The sequence below is a fragment of the Scyliorhinus torazame genome, chromosome 18, assembly GCF_047496885.1.
Source record: "Scyliorhinus torazame isolate Kashiwa2021f chromosome 18, sScyTor2.1, whole genome shotgun sequence".
Taxonomy (NCBI): domain Eukaryota; kingdom Metazoa; phylum Chordata; class Chondrichthyes; order Carcharhiniformes; family Scyliorhinidae; genus Scyliorhinus; species Scyliorhinus torazame.
Genome location: NC_092724.1, coordinates 153631075 through 153651595, shown reverse-complemented (window position 1 = coordinate 153651595; position 20521 = coordinate 153631075). Strand labels below are relative to the sequence as shown.

Sequence of the window (20521 nt, the reverse complement as noted above, 5' to 3'; positions counted from 1 at the left end):
GGTCGGAGAATCCTGCCCCTGATGCGGGGAATACCTTTTGTAAAATGATGCAGACCGCCTTCCCTTACCAACACTCTGACCATACCTCTGAGTGCTTTGTTTAGAATCTACTTTCCATTCTCTTTTTTTTAAAAAATAAATTTAGATTACCCAATTATTTTTTCCAATTAAGGGGCAATTTAGCGTGGCCAATCCACCTATCCTGCACAACTTTGGGTTGTGGGGGCGAAGCCCACGCAGCCACGGGGAGAATGTGCAAACTCCACACGGACAGTGATCCAGAGCCGGGATCGAACCTGGGACCTCAGTGCTGTGAGGCAGCTGTGCTAACCACTGCGCCACCGTGCTGCCCTACTTTCCATTCTTAACGATGCACATCAGAAATCTATTTGCTTTCTAAGAGGCTGATAATGACTCTGCATGTACAAAGGTTGATGAGCACTCCTCAAGGATTTGAACAGACTCGAAGGTGACAGGATAAGCAGTTGGAAAGTAGTGTTACAACATGAAGAGCCACTTTTGCAAGGATGAATTATTTAAAAAAAATATTTCTATTGGCATTTTCCAACTTTAACAGTATAACAGTTTAACATATAACGCACATGAAATTTCAAAATAGCAGCTCCAGTGTGTCTGATCTTTACGTTTGTGTCTTGTGTACAACAGTTTTTGCAAGCGCCCTGCCCTGTCTCTTCTCCATGCCCTCCCTTGTCTTTCTCTCTCTCCTTTTTCCCCCTCCCACTCTCTTCCTAGTCGTTTGCCTCGAACAGATCTTGGGACAGGCTGACGATTGCCCCCCCCCCCACGCTTTGTGGAAGCTCTCACCGTCCCTCGGATGGTGAAATTGATTTTCGGCAGGTGCAGAAATTCCGACCTGTCTGCCAGCCAGTCTGCAGCTGTGGGTGGTGCTGCCGATCGCCAGCTGAGCTGGATTCTCCGGCGTGCGATTAGGGAGGCGAAAGCCAGGGCGTCGGCCCACTTTACCCATATGAAGATCTTGCTGGTCCGATACCCCGAACTCTGCCACTCTCGGCTCTACCCTCACTCCCACAACCTTGGACATCGCCTCGAAGAAGGCTGCCCGGAACCCGACCAGTCTGGGGCAGGTCCAGAACGTGGAATCAAGAGACGACATTTCGGTCCAACCGAGATGTCCTCCATGGCCCCCATCTGCGGCAACCACAAATTCCCGCCAGCCATGCTCAATGCACCTTCAAAAACATGGAGACAGGACGCGGAGACATGAGCCATTAGGGACTTCTACACAAAGGACAGACTCGCGACCTTGGACGAACTGACTGAGGACCTGGACCTACCAATTGGACAGGAGCTCAGGCACCTCCAAATTAAACACTATCTTTGTAAGGAGACAGCAAAGTACCCCAGGGCACACGGAGACACTTGACCTAGAGGAGCTAATCAACAGACAATAAAGAGGGGTGGGAACTGTGGGAACATATATGGACAATTGCCATACAGGGCAAGACTACCACCGGACGATACAAGATGGAACTGGAAGGACGGATTGGGGATGGTAGTGGGTTGGGGACTCTGGAGCGAAGCACTGAGCAGGGCCAACCCCACCTCCTCCTGCGCTAGGCTAAGCCTTCTGCAGTTTAAAGTGGTGCACAGGGCCTACCTGACTGGAACCCGAATGAGCAAGTTCTTCCATGAGGTGGAGGACAAATGTGAACCGTGCCAGGGAGGCTCAGCCAGCCACGACCACCAGGATCAATTATTTAAGGTCACTTACCGAATTGGCAAATATTTGTTTGCGCGGCTGGTAGATTCCAGGAGAGGCCTCTCTCGGGATACCTGATGACCGTTGCATCTCGCGAGATGTCACGACCCGGCACCCAGTCTCACACAGCTAAGTGAGTTTAAGAACCCACTGAGCCGTGCTCGTGCCGTACTTAACGGCCACTCGGCAGCTACTGGCCTCTCTGAGGAGCACCCAGCCGAGTACCCACAATGGGGACCAGGAGGCACTGTATCTAAGGGGCCTCCTAGGTGATAGGAAGCCTCTGGGCAGGGTGGTACCGGGCATGGCAGGTGGCACCTTGGCACTGCCAGTCCAGCATCATGGCAGTGCCAACTGGGTGCCACCATCACTGCTGCGATACCCAATGGCACTGCAGGCTGGAAGGGACACAGTACCAAGTTGGCAGTGCCAGGCTCTACCCGTGTGAGGTAGGGTGCGGGGGCTGGGGGGGGGGGGGGGGAGAGAGGGGGGTTGAGGATTGACAATCCCTTTTATAGATGAGTTGGGGAGTTGAGAGATTGAGAGATTGGGACGGCATTTATAAAATGGTTTCCCGATCTCCTTTGGAGCTTCTCTGGGTGCGGTCTCGGTGGGGTGGGGGGGCATTCCCTTCAGGAGCACTCGTGCCGAGAGTGACCCCGCTAATTCCACCCAGAACGGACTTTTTTTTTTAGTTAAATGCCAATATATATTCTGGCTGTCACTACAATTTTTTTGTTGAAGGAATTGGAGCAAGAAAATCATCTTGGTAAGATGGATGTTTCCAGTACTAAATTTTAGGTCAACATTAAGAGACAGTTGCTTTGCTGAGGTAATGCGGCATATTGTAACAGTAGAGTGACCTCAACCCTATGTTGCAGACCTGAAGGATGCCCTGAGCTATCTTAACACCTCCGCGAATACCTTCATGTTTGATGACTGGCAGGATAGGCCAAATAAAGATTCGGGCTGCATTCGTTGTGCCGTCATTGGAAATGGTGGAATCTTGAATGGTTCTCGGAAGGGCGAGGAAATAGATCAGCACCACTATGTATTCAGGTATGCGTTTATTGACATCTCTGTTGGGCTAGTCTCAAATGAGGATTGAAACACTGTGCCAGAATGCAAGGTAGAGGAAAAACCCGCTCTGTTTTACCTCTTGGCCCTTGAGGTTGAATATCCAACTCGAGCTATCAGAATGGAAGTTGTCTTTTTCTCTAAATTTAAGGGTTTTAAATGAAATTAATTTGACCAAATTCTACCCAATGTAGAATAAATTGTCGACTTGCAGGATGATTAGCATGGGAGATCGGAATTGTGATTGCGGTGCAGTTGGAAGATGGACATTGTTTTCAATCTCCAGATTTACTGATGCTTTTGATGTGAATATTTCTGGTGAGAATTACATTTCCTGCTTAGACCAGTGGTTCATACGAATATTTGTAAACAGGGACTACTAATTTGTACAGTGAGGCTGCTTCTAATACTGTCCCAACCCCAAGGTGGTGGAGATGGGAAGTAGGATAATTCAAATTCGGAAGTCTTAGCAATCTGAAGTGTGCATGTTTCTGATTTAAGTTTCATGAATTAAACTACATGGTCAGACGCGACCAAGTTTGAAGAGTGAAAGGAAAAGTTAGATAAATAAATGCAGAAGCATTGATTAAGCGATGGCAGCCCAAGATGAGGGTGGCTGGGAGGAATTCTAGTGAGTTAAAATGGCATGTTGCCTGTTTGTCAATTCCTTGTTTATTCTGCTGTGGTTTTTCTTTAAAATATAGAGCAAATGGAGCCATTATTAAAGGATTTGAGAAAGATGTAGGAACTCGAACATCATTTTATACGTTTTCCACAAATACAATGAGGAATTCGCTGAATGCCTATCGACGTTTGGGGTACATTGGTTTGCCACAATCTAAGGTAAGGTATCTTGCCCAGATGAACTGTGCTTGAGGCGGATCCACCGTGTGCAGCTTTGTGTCAACTTTGTTGTGTCAACAAGTGTCAACTTTGGTTCTGAGATGAGCTCCTGACCACATATAAGAAATAAGAGTAGGTCATTCAGCCCTTCAAACCCGTGTCGCTATCCAGTGAGATCCCAGCTAATCTTCTACTTCAATACCAATTTCCTGATCTGCCCCTTTTGTGTTTTTAACGTGTGGAAATCTTAGCGATCTTGATCTTGAACATACTCAGGAAGCATCCGCAGCTTCGGGGCTGAGAATTCCAAAGGCTCACCATCCTCTAGTGCAGAAATTCCTCCTGGTCTCAGTTTCAAATGACCTGCTCCTTAAATCCGTGCTAGACTCTCTCTTTCTGTGATGTACCCAGCTCTGTCCCTACTGCTGTAGAAATCAGTATCTACGCCTTTCTTACCTCTAGACTTTATTATTCCAGGGCATTCCTGGCCGACCTCCCACGTTCCATAAACTTGAGGTTGTCCAAAAACTCTGCTTCCCATCTGTTTCCTCCTGCAAGTCGCATTCACTCCTCCTCCTCCTCCTCCCCCCGCCCCCCCCCCCCCCCCCCCCCCCCCCCCGGCCTATACTGGCTCCTGGACACACAGCGCCTTGATTTTTAAAATTCTCATCCCTGTTTCCCAACCCTACCCCATCTCTTGTGATCTCCTCCCGCCCGATTTTAGATCTCCCTCATTTCTGACAGTGCAGCACTCTCTTTGCCCAATTGGGCGTTTGAGGCTTAAGAGTAGGACCACAGCCTGAGGTATCACAACTGGTGCCTTGTATAAAAGCAAGAACAACAGCCCATTGGTTTGGTTGCAAGAAAACAATTTGACAGGAAAGCCCCCATATAACTCTCACATAAGACTAGGGGCTTTTCACGGTAACTTCATTGCAGTGTTAATGTAAGCCCACTTGTGACAATAAAGATTATTATTATAAGACGGCACCTGCAGCAATGTGACACTCCCTCAGCACTGCGCTGGAGTGTTGTACTAGATTTTGTGCTCCAGTGCTGGAGTGGAACTTGAACGCACAGTCTTCTGACTCTGAAACCCTTTGAGGAATGTCTGACACCTTGGTATATATAGTGCATAGATTTCCATTCCTTAACCATGTTTGTTAAAGTTCAGATTCCAGCTGCAGGTTGGGTTCACATCGGATTTTTTCACCTTATTTTGTATGGACGAGTGGCAACTCTTGATAGTTGTCTTGAGTAAAATAAACTAGATGAGAGCTGTGGATGGGCGAAGATATACAACACCTAGAGAACTAGATTCTGGATATAATATTAGCATTGGGGATCAGAAGAAGAGTTACGAAGATAAATCAACTAAGAAAGTTGGATCATGTGAATATTTTTTTATTTTGTAGATTAATCATTCCAGTTAGAATGGGTGAAATCAGATGTTATCAAAGTGCTCAACATAGACCATACTGTGCAGAAGGAGGCCATTCGGCCCATCGAGTCTGCACCAACCCACTTAAGCCCTCACTTCCACCCGATCCTGGCAACCCAATAACCCCTCCTAACCTTTGTGGGCACTAAGGGCAATTTAGCTTGGCCAATCCACCTAACCTGCACGTCTTTGGACTGTGGGAGGAAACCGGAGCACCCGGAGGAAACCCACACAGACACAGGGAGAACGTGCAGACTCCGCACAGGCAGTGACCCAGCGGGGCATCGAAGCTGGGATCCTGGCGCTGTGAAGCCACAGTGCTCTCCACTTGTGCTACCGTGCTGCCCTCAAAGGAGAATTTATAAAATCTAAATTACTTCACCCCTGTTGGAGGTGCTGCAATGGAAATATTGGGGGAAAATAAGAACTAATTAGAGTTTATAAAGTAGTTACTATCTCATGCTAACTTGGAAAAATAATACACTATACTTGATGTATATTTTATGTTCTGATTTAAATACACACTTTGTTCTGCTGTACTAAGTGAATACAGGTTTAGAACGAATATGCTTATCTCCTGTACACTAGGAGTGCCTGAATTACTGATTAGTCACTGCGTACTCTGTAATTGAAGCACGTCTGTTTCATTCTCCACATAACTCTTTGTTTTTTTTCCTCCCTACCCCCTTTTTCAAAGGAGACGAGGTACATTTTTCTCCCAGACCATAACCGAGATTACTACCTGGTAAAAGCTGCAATAACCCACACGCCCATAGGGAAGGGACGTGACAAATCCAACAAGTAGGTTTCTATTGTGTTCTTTTCACTTTGTGCGCTGATGCATCACTCGGGTCAAATGGTTGGCCACACTGTGGGAGGATCATTGCTTTCTTAGCTAGATAAGATTTAGTTTTATACAATGCACTGACCCTCTAAGTGACTGAGCTATCTTGAGCAGTGTGGATAAATTGAACTCTACACTCAGTTTCTTCCTGTGGTGTGGCCAAATCCCACAGGGGTGTGAATGTACCCAAACACAATCCAATCACCATTATTATTTTATATATTAGTTTAAATCGTTGCCAAATCTACAAATCTATAAAAGAGAATTGAATGTATGACTAACATGTGCACTGGAAGGGCAAATGCGTACCAATTATTTCCCCCCCCCCCAGGCATCTAATCCTGTTTCACCCGATCCATGGGCTTTAGTCTTGGTTTCTGCTGTGCAATGCCTGCAGGTGAATATATTGGTGAATATATAAATCTGCGTCCAGCACAAGGTACACTTTGCAAGACACCAAGATAGAAATTCCAATTGGCTGTGTTTGTAAGAGAGGCGTGGAGAAACGAAAACCTGGGACCTTCCTCCTGTTTTGTGTTTGGTGGTGCATGTGTGTGTTTCCTCCCCCCTTCCTTTGCCAATTGATCAACCCGTTCTATTCATTGTCTCTGGTTACACATGTTAAATAGCTAGTTGGATCCTTGATTCAGCATCATCTTCAGAGGAGGGGTGGATGAGAATTGTGTGCACATTGGAGGCATGAGTTGATTTTGTAGTGAAGGGTGGAAATCTAAAGGTAATGACTATTATGTCTTGGGTCTTCTGTTTTGCCCCTCTTAGGCCACCGATGTTCTTTGGAGAAAGCACTGGACCTGGAAAATTCAAGATGTATCACCCTGACTTTATTCGATATGTTCGAAATAGGTAAAAAGATTTTAATTTTGCGTTGTTAAGAGAGAGAATGAGTGAAGTGCTCGAGAAGGGATTGATGACTAATTGTTGCATCAAACTTGCAAAGAGAGTTATAGAGTCATAGAATTTACAGTGCAGTAGGAGGCCATTCAGCCCATCAAGTCTGCTCTGTCCCTTGGAAAGAGCACCCCACATAAGCCCCACACCTCCTACCCTATCCCCCCTTTCCCCATAACCAAGTAATCCCACCGAACCTTTTTTGGACACTAAGGGCAATTTAGAATGGCCAATCCACCTAACCTGCACATCTTTGGACTGTGGGAGGAAACCGGAGTACCCGGAGGAAACCCGCGCAGACACGGGGAGAGCATGCAGACTGCACACAGACAGTGACCCAAGCCGGGAATCGAACCTGGGACCCTGGAGCTGTGAAGCAACAGTGCTAACCACTACGCGACCGTGCTGATTCCACAGAATACGCGCACATTACGATGGAGTGAGTTCAGTGTTCTGGGGCTCCCTTCTAACTCTTAATGCAGTTTTCTCGCTTTTTAAGTTTGGTTAAAAGACCATTACAACATCAACTTCTCCGTGGCCTTTCTCCCACTGTCGAACTCCACTCTGATGCCCCCTGGTCTAGCATGTACAGAAGAACATCAGTGATTTGGGGTTTAGTATGACTCCAAATATGCTAAGCCAACAAAATAACGATGTTAAGCCTTTAGCTAAGAAGAAAACCTAAAAATAAACATGCAAACTTGATCCAGCTCCACCTGACCTTTGGTGAACTTACCACCTGACCGTTGGTGAATAGGATGGGACTTCTGGCAATGATCAACTTTCAGTCTTCCCTTTTTGAAGCTGCAGAAATAATCTGAGATATTGAATGTTTGTGTCACAAAAAGAAAACTCCTTTTTTTCCCAATGCCTAACTGAATGTTAAATTTTCCTTATTGTTGACAAATCTTAACGACAATTTATTTAACCGAAGCATCACTCCGCAGAATGCCCTAAGCTACGCCACCAGAAATACCCACTATTCACCGTATTGTTTGTGGAGTCCTGCTGTGTGGGAAGTGGCTTCTGTGTTTACCTGCATTGGTGACCGCAATGGTGTGAATGAATTCATGTCTTGCCTCCAGAGACTTGACGAGAAATCTATGCCTTCGTAGGTCGCGCCCTCGCTTCTCGAGTCAGAAAATTTGGGTTCAAGCCCCGCTTCAGGCAGATGAGTGCGTACTTTCTTTTCTGCCTTTCGAGGCAGGGTGGTCGGCATGTCCAGCCCATTGAATTGAACAGCCTCAAGAGGCCATATGGATAACGCCTGCTCCATTTTCTTATGCTGCCCTTCTGCCCCCTTATGGACTGACCTCATTAACACTACACCCTGTATGCTTCATCCGATGCCAGTGCTTATGTAGTTACATTGTATACCTTGTGTTGCCCTATTATGTATTTTCTTTTATTCCCTTTTCTTCCCATGTATTTAATGATCTGTTGAGCTGCTCTCAAAAAAATACTTTTCACTGTACCTCGGTACACGTGACAATAAACAAATCCAATCCGAACAAAGAACAAAGAAAAGTACAGCACAGGAACAGGCCCTTCGGCCCTCCAAGCCCGTGCCGACCATGCTGCCCGACTAAACTACAATCTTCTACACTTCCTGGGTCCGTATCCCTCTATTCCCATCCTATACATGTATTTGTCAAGATGCCCCTCAAATGTCACTATCGTCCCTGCTTCCACCACCACCTCCGGCAGCGAGTTCCAGGCACCCACTACCTTCTGTGTAAAAAAAACTTGCCTTGACATCTACTCTATACCTTACCCCTCGCACCTTAAACCTATGCCCCCTAGTAATTGACCCCTCTACCCTGGGGAAAAGCCTCTGACTATCCACTCTGTCTATGCCCCTCATAATTTTGTAGACCTCTATCAGGTCGCCCCTCAACCTCCGTCGTTCCAGTGAGAGCAAACCGAGTTTATTCAACCGCTCATCATAGCTAATGCCCTCCATACCAGGCAACATCCTGGTAAATCTCTTCTGCACCCTCTCTAAAGCCTCCACATCCTTCTGGCAGTGTGGCGACCAGAATTGAACATTATATTCCAAGTGTGGCCTAACTAAAGTTCTATACAGCTGCAACATGACTTGCCAATTCTTATACTCAGTGCCCTGGCCAATGAAGGCAAGCATGCCGTATGCCTTCTTGACTACCTTCTCCACCTGTGTTGCCCCTTTCAGTGACCTGTGGACCTGTACACCTAGACCTCTCTGACTTTCAATACTCTTGAGGGTTCTACCATTCACTGTATATTCCGTACCTGCATTAGACCTTCCAAAATGCATTACCTATCCTTCTCTTCTCTCGAGAGAAAAATACCTGGTCTGATCAGATTTTCATGATGGGTATAACCCTGTTTTGGTATTATTGTCACAAATCTTTTTGTGCATCAAATAAGGATAAAAGTCTAAAAAGGGTACAGGAATAGAGGGACCTGGCTGTATGTGTGCACAGATCGTTGAAGGTGGTTGGACAAATGGAGAGAGCAGTTAAAAAAGCATATAGTATTCTGGGCTTTATTAATAGGGTATAGAATGCAAGAGCAAGGAGGTTCTGCTGAACTTGTGCAAGACACTAGTTAGACCTCAGCTGGAATATTATGCACAGTTCTGGGTATTGCACTATAGGAAGGATGTGAACGCATTGGAGAGAGCACAGAAGAGGTTACCAAGTACGGTTCCAGAAATGTGAAACTTCAGTTATGAGGATAGATTGGAGAGGTTGGGTCTGTTCTCCTTGTAGAGAAGAAGGCTGAGAGGAGATTTGACCGAGATGCTCACAATTGTTATGGGCCAGGGTTTAGAGAACCCTAAAGTGTATCATGGAGTTCACCTGACCCACGACTTTTAATAGATTGTGGTATGGGGAGCACACGGCCCACTGTACAGGTGTGGTACAGCAGAAATGGAAAAGTATTTTTTTAAGCAAAACAATGTTTATTCTATGAACTCAAGTTAACCTTTTTAAAACATACTGTGAACATCTTAGCAACCATTAATTCAAATACAACCCCCAAAGAATACAACACTAAGTAATCCTTAAGCTGTCTTTTTAACATCCATAAGTCTTTTTTTAAAACACAAAGATCAGGTTTAAATTCACTATTGAGAGCAGTTATTAGTTTTAAATCACCAAAGGATTGATTTACAGTCTTTAGATTACAGAGCGATAGACTAATAAACCTTCTGGCTGTGACTGCAGCTATCCAGCTGAAAATGAAACTAAAACACCCTGCAGCAAACAGCCTAAAACGAAAGTAAAAAGCTGACAGACAGCCCAGCTCCACCCACACTCTGAAATCACTGATAAACACCCATTTCTTAAAGGTACATTTCTTAAACACCCATTTCTTTTAAAGGTACTCTCACATGACACAAGCAGGAGGCGGCTGGACAGAGCAGATATGGAGAAACTGTTCCGTAAAAGAATCGCGAACAAGAGGGCACAGATTTAAAGTGATTTGCATAAGAGGCAAATGTGATGTGACGAGAAACCTTTTTCACAACGAGTGGTCGGGGTCTGGAATGCACAGCCCGGATTGTGGGGGAGGCAGGTTCAAGCGAGGCATTCAAGAAGGGAGTGAGATAATTACCGGTCATGTGCAGGGTTACTGAGAAAAGGCAGGGGAATGGCACAAAGTCATGATGGCACGATGGGCTGAATGGCCTCCTTCTGCGCCGCCACAATTCTGCGATTCCTTATCTCCACAGGTTTCTGTGGTCACACATTTTGGAGACTTCGCACCGTGGTATATATCGCCCATCGACTGGCGCAACTATGCTCTTGGCGGCTATCCATTCCTGTGATGAGGTAAGAGGAATTGTTTTTACTTAACAATGGCTGCCCCCCCCTTGTACCACTGCCCCAGGTTGAGCTCAGTCTGGGAGGGTGCTGTCAGATGGAATGTCACTGAACGCATCTAATATTTGTAACAGAACAGAGGATACCTTCCTATTCTGCAGAATAATTAGTGAAACTTTCTGAATAAATTTGTCAGATTTGATTTGTCAGATTTCTTTCCTTGAATGCCCAAATATAGCCCCCCCCGCTAAGTGCGGATAGCGAAAGAATTCTAGGGTTTTGACCCAGCGACAGTGGAGGACTGGCGATATAGTTCCAAGCCAGTGCAGATATTGCAGGTGGTGGTGTTCCCGACGCATCTGCTGCCCCTTGTTCGTCTGGGGTGTAGAGGTCACGGATTTGCAAGGTGACTTGGTGAGTTGCTGCAGTGCATCCACCAGACGGTGCACACGGCTCTCACCGTGGGTCAGTGGTTGGGGGAGTGACCATTTAAGGTGGTGGGTGTGGTGTGCATCGTGAAGGCTGCTGTGTCCGAGATTGTGTCAAAATTCTTGAGCATTGTTGGAGCAGTGCTAATTCGGGCAAGTGGCGAGTATCCCATAACCTATTTGACTTGTTCCTTGGAGATAAAGGACCGGCTTTAGAGAGTCAGCAGAAGAGTTATTCGCTGCAAAATTCCCAGCCTTTGACCTGCTCTTATCGAAGAATCATGGAATTTCGCCAGTGCAGAAGGAGGCCATTCGGCCCATAGAGTCTGCACTGACCGTCTGAATGAGCACCCTAACCAGCCACACTGTGCTGGCCTATCCCCATAACCCCTTTTGGACACTAAGGGGCAATTGATCATGGTCAGTTCACCTAACCTGCACATCTTTGGACTATGGGAGGAAACCGGAGCACCCGGAGGAAACCCACGCAGACACTGGGAGAACGGCTGGAATTTAATCCGGGTCCCAAGCGCCTTGAGGCAGCAATGCTAACCACTGTGCCACCATGTCACTTGTTGCCATGGTATTTATATGGCTGGTCCAGTTAGTTTCGGGTCAGTGGTGATGAAGGTGACCGGAGGGTTAGTAACCAGAGGGGGGAAAGTTCATGTAGTTGTCAAAGGAACCAGACCAGTGATGAGGAGAATTGTATTAAGCAGTGAGTTATTATCTGAAATTCGTTGCCTGAAAGAGTGGTGGAAGCAGATTCAGGCATAACTTTCAAAGGGAATTGGATCAAAAGATGGTGGGAATTTGGATCAAGTCATCAGTAATAACCCCAGTATGTATTTATGTAGTACCATCATCACCTGAGTCGAACCGGATAGTGATAAAAGTTGATTCCTTAATGATTGATGTTATTACCACTGATCAACCAATACAAGGTTCTTGATTAATAAGGATTATGGGAAGATGGCAGGAGAATGGGAATGAGAAACATGTCGGCCATGATTGAATAGCAGAGCAGACTCGATGGGCTGAATGGTCTAATTCTGCTCCTATGTCTTATGGTCTTTATGTCTTATGATCTAAGTGCAGTGTGGTGGTGAAATAACTATTTTCTGTAGCAAGAGTAGGTTATGGCTTGGTAAAGATGAATGTTTGGCAGCAGTGGAAGGAAAGGTCTTTGATTTAAGAAGATTTAAGGTCTTTGATTTAACCATTGACGCCACACCCTTTGAAGCGTGACGTAGCAACAGTGCCGTAAGCACCAGTGGACATTGAAACAACATATTTGTGCCGCATGTCTGGAGTGGTGTAGAGGGTAGCCGCAGGAATTCTTGACTGTATCCAACTGCTATAGTCTCGCGCTCTCGTGTTCGCGCTCGCTCACCGCTGCCTGTACGTCTAGTGGGCGACGTACTGTCATGATATGTCACGGCTCATCTGTCATGCATCATCCTCACACATACTGGTCGGCAAGCCCCCTGTGATGTCCATCACTCAACTATACCGAGGTCCCCCCAGCGGGGGAAGAGGGTATGAGACGATTCCTAGACCAACTGAGATTCCCGAGGGTGGAGGAGCAAGAGGTGGCTGGTTTGGGGGCACCAATTGGGTTGGAGGAGCTGAGCAAGGGTTTGGGGAGCATGCAGGCGGGGAAGGCCCCGGGACCGGACGGGTTCCCGGTGGAGTTCTACAGGAAGTACGTAGACCTGTTGGCCCCGCTACTAGTGAGGACCTTTAATGAGGCAAGAGAGGAGGGGACCCTACCTCCGACAATGTCGGAAGCGACAATTTCATTCATCCTAAAGCGGGACAAGGACCCACTGCAATGTGAATCGTACAGGCCGATCTCGCTCCTTAATGTGGATGCAAAGTTGCTGGCAAAAGTGCTGGCCACGAGGATCGAGGACTGTGTCCCGGGGGTGATTCACAAGGACCAGACAGGATTTGTAAAGGGTAGGCAGCTAAACACCAATGTGCGGCGGCTCTTAAAAGATCCAGATAGCCAGGAGTTGGGGGGCCCTACATAAACTGAATTTGATGAGGTTGGTGGAGCAAATGGAGGAGGATTTTAAAAGATGGGACATGTTACCGCTGTCGCTGGCGGGTAGAGTGCAGTCGGTCAAAATGGTGGTCCTTCCGAGGTTTCTGTTTGTGTTTCAGTGCCTTCCCATCATGATCACTAAGGCCTTTTTTAAGAGAGTAGGCAGGAATATTATGGGGTTTGTGTGGGCGAATAAGACCCCGAGGGTAAGGAGAGGGTTTCTGGAACGCAGTAGGGACCGAGGAGGGTTGGCGCTGCCAAACCTGGGGAGCTACTACTGGGCAGCAAATGTGTCGATGATCCGCAAGTGGGTTATGGAAGGAGAGGGGGCGGCATGGAAGAGGATGGAGATGGCGTCCTGTAAAGGAACGAGCCTGGGGGCGTTGGTGACGGCACTGCTGCCGCTCTCGCCGACAAAGTATACCACGAGCCCGGTGGTGGCGGCAACGCTAAGGATCTGGGGCCAGTGGAGACGGCACAGGGGTGCAATGGGAGCATCGGTGTGGTCCCCGATCAGGGGTAACCATCGGTTTGTCCCGGGGAAGATGGACGGGGGGGTTCCAGAGCTGGCAGCGGGCGGGGATCAGAAGAATGGGGGACCTGTTCATTGACGGAACGTTTGCGAGCCTAGGGGCACTGGAGGAGAAGTTTGAATTACCCCCGGGAAATGCCTTTAGATAAGTGCAGATGAGGGCTTTTGTGAGGCGACAGGTGAGGGAATTCCCATTGCTCCCGGCACAAGAAATTCAAGACACCGTGATCTCGGGTGTATGGGTCGGGGAGGGCAAGGTGTCGGAAATACACCAGGAGATGAAAGAAGAAGGGGAAGCGCTGGTAGAAGAGTTGAAGGGTAAATGGGAGGAGGAGCTGGGGGAGGAGATCGAGGAAGGTCTGTGGGCGGATGCCCTAGGTAGGGTTAATTCCTCCTCCTCGTGTGCCAGGCTCAGCCTGATACAATTTAAGGTGGTTCACAGAGCTCACCTGACGGGGGCGAGGTTGAGCAGGTTCTTTGGGGGTAGAGGACAGATGTGGAAGGTGCTCAGGGAGCCCGGCGAACCATGTCCATATGTTTTGGTCATGCCCGTCACTGGAGGGGTTCTGGAGAGGAGTGGCGGGAGCAATATCTCAGGTGGTGAAAATTGGGGTCAAGCCAAGCTGGGGGCTAGCAATATTTGGAGTAGTGGACGAACCGGGAATGCAGGAGGCGAAAGAGGCCGGCATTCTGGCCTTTGCGTCCCTAGTAGCCCGACAAAGGATCTTGCTAATGTGGAAGGAGGCGAAGCCCCCCAGCGTGGAGGCCTGGATAAACGATATGGCTGGGTTCATAAAGTTGGAGAGGATTAAGTTCGCCTTGAGAGGGTCTGCGCAGGGGTTCTACAGGCGGTGGCAACCGTTCCTAGACTATCTCGCGGAGCGTTAGAGGAAGATCGGTCAGCAGCAGCAGCAACCTGGGGGGGGGGGGGGACTGTCTGGGAGGGTGGATGAGCAAGTGATAACATGAAGGGTTGGGGAAACTGGCACGTACGGGTGAGGGCCAGTGTACAAAGACATGTAAATATATCATTTTGCCATGTATATATCTTGCTCTGCGCGATTTCTCGTTATTTTGTTACATGTGGGGGGGGGGGGGGGGTTATTGTTTGTAAGGGAGAAAAATTGTGTTAAAAAACTTTAATAAATATATTTAAAAAAACAAAAAAACTATACCGAGGTCAACCTCTATTTCTACAGCCCCTTCCCCGGTGTACTCCAGCAGAGAACATTGCAACGTTAGCTTTGTAATAGTCAGCTCCTGTTAATTGGCAGCGATGTATCCCAAGGTAAAGTTAGTACGTTGGAGCCTACTTTTTCCTTCATACTCAGCTTCACATTTGGGTTAGAGATGTGCGTACTTCCATTGTTTAAAAGTTTGCCTGTTCTATTCGCTTCTAGGTTAGTGCTTATGGATTTATCACCGAAAACTACGCAAAATATTCCGATCATTATTTTGACCGAGACTACCATAGACTGGTCTTTTATTCTAATCACGACATGAGATTGGAAATGAAGCTATGGAAAAAGTTGCACAATTATGGGATAATTAAACTCTATACCAGAGAAGTGAATGCAAGCAAGATATTGGAATGAGCTTGAATCTAATTGGAAATTGGGTATCTGGTGAAGAAGGACTTCTCCAGCCTTACTACCTTTCTTGGGGCCTTGGATATTGTGGTTGGTTATTTTTTTTGTCCTTTTCATCCCTGTCCTTTGGGACTGTGAAACTGATCTGAAACTGGAGGCTGGAAGTATCCCCGGCCAGTCCTTCTAATGGAGTGAGATGGTGCTGCCGATTTCCCATGCTGCTGGTAGGGTGGAAAGTGATGGGGAGTGTGGGACGTGGCAGAGGGGCGACAGAGGTGGAGTTGTCCATGGGAGCACATTTGATTCCAGAGTATGAACCCTTCCTGTCTCAAAGAATTTGAGGAAGAAACAATTGGGTGTGTATTTCAGCGATTGCACCATTCTTTTGGCGATCTGACGTTTTCTGGCCACTTTTATGTCGATGTTTTCAAATGGTTGGTGTCTCAAGTGCCTGCAAACCACTCGTGCAGATTTGCTCGAAATGTTTTCTGGAATGTTCCAAATGTGGATGTGCTAAAAGACTCGTCATGCATGTACTTTTGAATCAACGGAAGAATTAATTTATAATGTATTTAATATTGTAGCTGTATGGCTGTGAAGATCAATGTTGTAAAGATAACTGCAAACTGAAGTGAGTAAACCATATGTAAGCATAATATGCACCCCCCCCCCCCACCCCCCGTGCCCCCACCGCAACCCAAAATCATGCGGCAGATAACTTCAGGTATGGAAAAGGCGGGTAGTGAGTGACACTCTGCTCAATACTCATTATTGCTGGTGGGTCCTTCGACTCTGGGTCTCACCACTGGGCTGTGATGAGCAATGTACCAACCCTAGTCTGGCGCAATACTTGTTTGGTAGTTTGAGGGGAGCGGGCAGCCCAGGATGACGTTAGCCCATGCTATTCCTGTGGAGTCAAGAGACATGCCTGATCAACCTAACTGCACAACAATTATTCGCTTGCACTTTTGAAGAGAGCAGGCTTCTTCCTTTTCACCACCTGGTTCAACAGCGCAATAAACTGCACACATCCCTACCTAGTTTATTCCTTTCCTGTATCTGGCTCGTCACTTGCCTAAGGAACGGAGTCTGGGGCATGCAGTGGAAGGCCCCAGTAAATATGGTGATGGAGCATTCAGGTGTTCAATATACTATTCCTTCGTTTCCACTGGGTAAGTGCCATTACAATCCGTCCTCAGCCCATTGCCTCCTACCTGCCAAGCGTTATTTCCACCTGGCTTCCAAAGCGTCTCCAATTACTGAAAGATGCACAATGCTACAACCTTTCCAATGCTGTATTTCGGGATCTATTTCTGGGTCATAATTAGAAAATGTTTCGGGTAGTTGCGCAAGTGTTTTTGGAAAGGGGGTAACTTTGCTACATTCAGATTTAGATGTACGAGTTAGAATTCACTACATTCCCAGTGGTTACATGGTGCCAGCACCAGTCGCTTCTACCCTGGTATACAGGAGTAAAAAATGAGAGTCAAGCCCCTCAATTCTCTGCCTTAACAACGTGCCTTAATGCAAGTTTCAGAAAAGCACCAACATTGCACAATGCACAACAACCTGAATTACTACTTCTGCAAAAGCCGCTATCTTTGTCAACAATATGTTTGCCCAATTGTCCAGTAGAACCTGAAGTCTTGGTCCATAGTTTGCATCCATTTATCGTTATTGTTTGCTGCTGGGATGTCCAAAGCCATGGCGTGGTTTGATTTTATGTTGGGGGCAACTCCTCAAGTTTGAGGAATAAGTTGAGAAGGAAAGGTCGGCAACTTTCTCCTCTCTTCCAGTTGGGATTGCTGCCTGTTCCCAAGAATTGGGAATTCCCTCCTATTATGGAAATGGGAAGATATGGTGGGTAGGGATGTACGAGCAGGAGAGGCCATTAATCTATCAAGCCTGCTCCAGCATAATCATCTACCTTAACGACACTTTCCCCGGACCATCTCCATGTCCTTTGATGCCATTTAGCCTCCATCAGTCTATTCGATTTCTGTTTTGGAAATGCTCAATGATTGAGCTTCCACTGCCCCCTTGAGGTAGAGAACTCCAAAGATTCATCACCCTCTAGCGTGAAGAAATTCCTCCTCATCTCTCAAATGGCCTACCCCTTATCCTGAGATGTTCCTGGTTTTAAACTCAACAGCCAGGGGAAACATCTATCACGGGCATTTGCTGGCATAAGCTCGCACTGCCTTTTGGAATATTGAAATCAGGGTAAAATTACTTTGGACTTAATAATGTGCCTTCAAGCTTTTTGTTTTTTTTGAATCGATACACTTGGGTGTCTTAACAAAGATTCAAGCAAATACCCTCCATTAATCCTACAACCTCCTGAATTTAACTGCCTTTGATGGCAAATCTGAATGTCTGCCATGTGGTGTGAACATCTTTTTGACAAGATGTAGAAAAAGGAATCGAATTGTACCATGTTGTTAAGTGAATTTTTTGCCCTGCTGTCTATCTCATAATTTGTTAAGTCTACTCTGCAGTTATATGACCTGACCCATCTTCACTTGTAACTATATTTGGATTATTCCGCTCTGCAAAGATCAGTTGTCAGCACCAGGAAGTCATCATCCCGTAATGCACAAATGGAACAAAGTAATTCAAAGTTTCTGGTGGAACCAGGGGCATTGAAAATTCCCTGGAATGAAGCCATTGGGAGTGCAGGAATTTGCGTGGCAGTGACGATTTAGCGAGGCTATTCATGCTGTTTAATAACCAATCCGCAGAAAAAATGTGAAATGGATACATTTTCAATAACGTCAAACAGTAACCGATTGTTTAGAAAAAGTATGTGGAACCTAATTGTAAGGATCTCTGTTTTGTTTCGCAATTGCACACCATTCTGTGGTCTCCTCATGTAAACACTGCAGAAATGTATCAAGATTTATTTTGTCTTGGTTCATACATAATTTCTGATCAATAAATTTGAAGTTGTTCTAAAAGTTTTAACTCCAAGGCTTTTCACCTGACAACAGGTGCACTTGCCAACTTGTCTCGGAATGTATTTTTTGATCAGAAGGTCTTTCCTGTTGCATGTCGTTTTCTGTTCTTGTCAGTTCACCAACAAAATAGCGGCAGTCGGTTTCCTGTCGACCTTCACCCCGACCCTACAGGTCTCCTCCTCAGCGTCTTGGCTTGAGATGCAGGCACAGCATAATCAGAAACCGAAGGAAGAAGATTTCGAGGGTTTCGGTACAGTGTTACTGTGCCCCAGTGCTAACTGAAGGAAAGAGATAGCTGACGTTCACAAATCAATTCAATCCCACCCTTCAGGTTAGGCTGAAGTCTGCCTGAGGGCACATCCAGAGTACTTTGTACAACTCCAGTTTTCAACAATCAACAGAACCAGCCTGTATTCAAATCGGGACGTCATGTGGTTTCAAAAGGTGAATTTGACTTGATGCCATGTCACTAAAGACCAAATGCTTGGCCAAAGAGGTAGGCTTCATAGAATCCCAACAGTGCAGAAGGAGGCCATTCAGCCCATCGGGTCTGCACCGAACCTGGGAAAGAGCACCCTACTTAAGCCCACACCTCCACCCTATCCCTGTAACCCTATCTAAATTTTTGGACACGAAGGGCAATTTTAACATGGCCACACCACCTAACCGGCACACCTTTCAAGGAGGAATACATTGGTTCTAATTTTGTCCTTGATACCGAAAGTGGAAATTAAGGAAGCCCTGTTCAAAATCTATTTTTAGGCCAGTAAAGGACACCAATATTCATCGTCATCTCTGCTCAAAACGTGTTTTTCGGACAGCTTAGATGGGTGGCACAGTGGTTAGCACTGCTGCCTCACAGCACCAGGGTCCCGGGTTCAATTCCAGCCTTGGGTGACTGTGTGGAGTCTGCATGTTCTCCCCGTGTCTGCGTGGCTTTCCACCGGTTTCCTCCCACATGTTCAAAGATGTGCAGGTTAGGTGGATTGGCCATGATAAATTGCCCCTTCATGTCCAGGGATGTGCAGGTTCGGTTACGGGCTGGACAGGTGATTGGACAGCGTAAAGTGTTTCTTCGAAGGTTCGGTGTAGATGCAAAGGGCCGATGGCTGCCTACGCTGTTGGGCTTCTATGATCTATGATTCTATGATCAGAGGAAAGGAGCATCACGTGGAATTCAGCTAAAGGATCCAGCTTGAGCCATTGACCCAATGTTGAAAATGGCACAAGGGAGCAGAACTGCTTGTATTTTGCTGTTTATGCTTCAGATTTGATTTCTTTCAACACCAAGAGTGTCCAATACATTGTGTGTGGGAAGGAGAGCTTTTAATTCAGTTCACGGTTTGGACTTAAATGTGCTGTGTTTGTGATCATCACCTTGTGCCCTCCAGTCAGCCTGGATAACATTTTGGCCTGTGTTTTGATCAGACTCGATCCTTAGAAAAAACAGGAACGATTCTCCTTGGAGCAGAGCAGGCTGAACGGAGATTAGATCGAGATGTTTAGACATATGAGTGGTTTGAATAGATTAAGCAGGGAGAAGCTGTTTCCGTTGGCATGAGAATCAGTAAGCAAAAGTCACTGGCGGAAAGAACAAGGGAGATTGAGTGAAGTTCCTTTGTACACAGCAAGTTATTGGAATCTGGAATACACTGCCTGAAAGGGTGGTGGAAGCAGATTCAATAGTAACTTTCAAAAGAACATGCACTTAGAAGGTAAAACGGTGCAAGATTATGCGGCAGGAACAGGGGTGTAGTTACCAGTTGTATTTTTAATATTTTTTTTAGTTGGGGCAATTTAGCGTGGCCAGGCCACCTACCCTGCACATCTTTGGGTTGTGGGGGTGAGATCCATGCAAACACGGGGAGAATGTGCAAACTCCACATGGAGAGTGTCCCGGGGCTGGGATCGAATCCCGGGTCCTCAGCGGCGTGAGGCAGCAGTGCTAGCCACTGTGCCATCATGCCGTCCTGTTACTAGTTGCCTAACCTCTTTCAAAGAAGCCAGCCTGTACATGATGGGCTGAATGGTATCCTTTATGGTCTCCTTTATGGTTCTAGGAATAAAGCAACTGAAGATTTGCACCAGTCCTTCGACATCAGTACATCGTTTTGGTGCATTTAAGGGAAAGCTCGATTAACATGAGGGGAAAAAGGAATAGTTAACGCTGATGCGGAGGCAGCCTTCCAACTCATCAGGCGATAGTTTGCACAGTGGAGGTCAACTGTGGGTCAAGCATCACCTGGTGTGGCTCAGGAGCCGCACTCTGTCATGGTGGCCTCGGCCGCATGCTACAGA

At 46.7% G+C, this 20521-nt stretch overlaps 1 protein-coding gene across 2 annotated transcripts in view; it reads left to right on the top strand.

The window, feature by feature from the left end:
• LOC140395630 (alpha-N-acetylgalactosaminide alpha-2,6-sialyltransferase 2-like) overlaps positions 1 to 18223 on the top strand; it is a 61386-nt gene extending 43163 nt beyond the window's left edge. The window contains exons 4-9 of one of the 2 annotated variants that reach the window (XM_072483634.1): positions 2623 to 2800; positions 3523 to 3661; positions 5803 to 5903; positions 6727 to 6810; positions 10577 to 10676; positions 15078 to 18223. In XM_072483634.1, coding sequence (XP_072339735.1) covers positions 2623 to 2800; positions 3523 to 3661; positions 5803 to 5903; positions 6727 to 6810; positions 10577 to 10676; positions 15078 to 15272 — 797 coding nt within the window. In that variant the 3' untranslated portion in view covers positions 15273 to 18223. Of the gene's footprint in view, positions 1 to 2622; positions 2801 to 3522; positions 3662 to 5799; positions 5904 to 6726; positions 6811 to 10576; positions 10677 to 15077 lie in introns of both variants that reach the window. The other variant, XM_072483633.1, reaches the window with a different exon arrangement.
• Positions 18224 to 20521: the final 2298 nt, after the last annotated feature.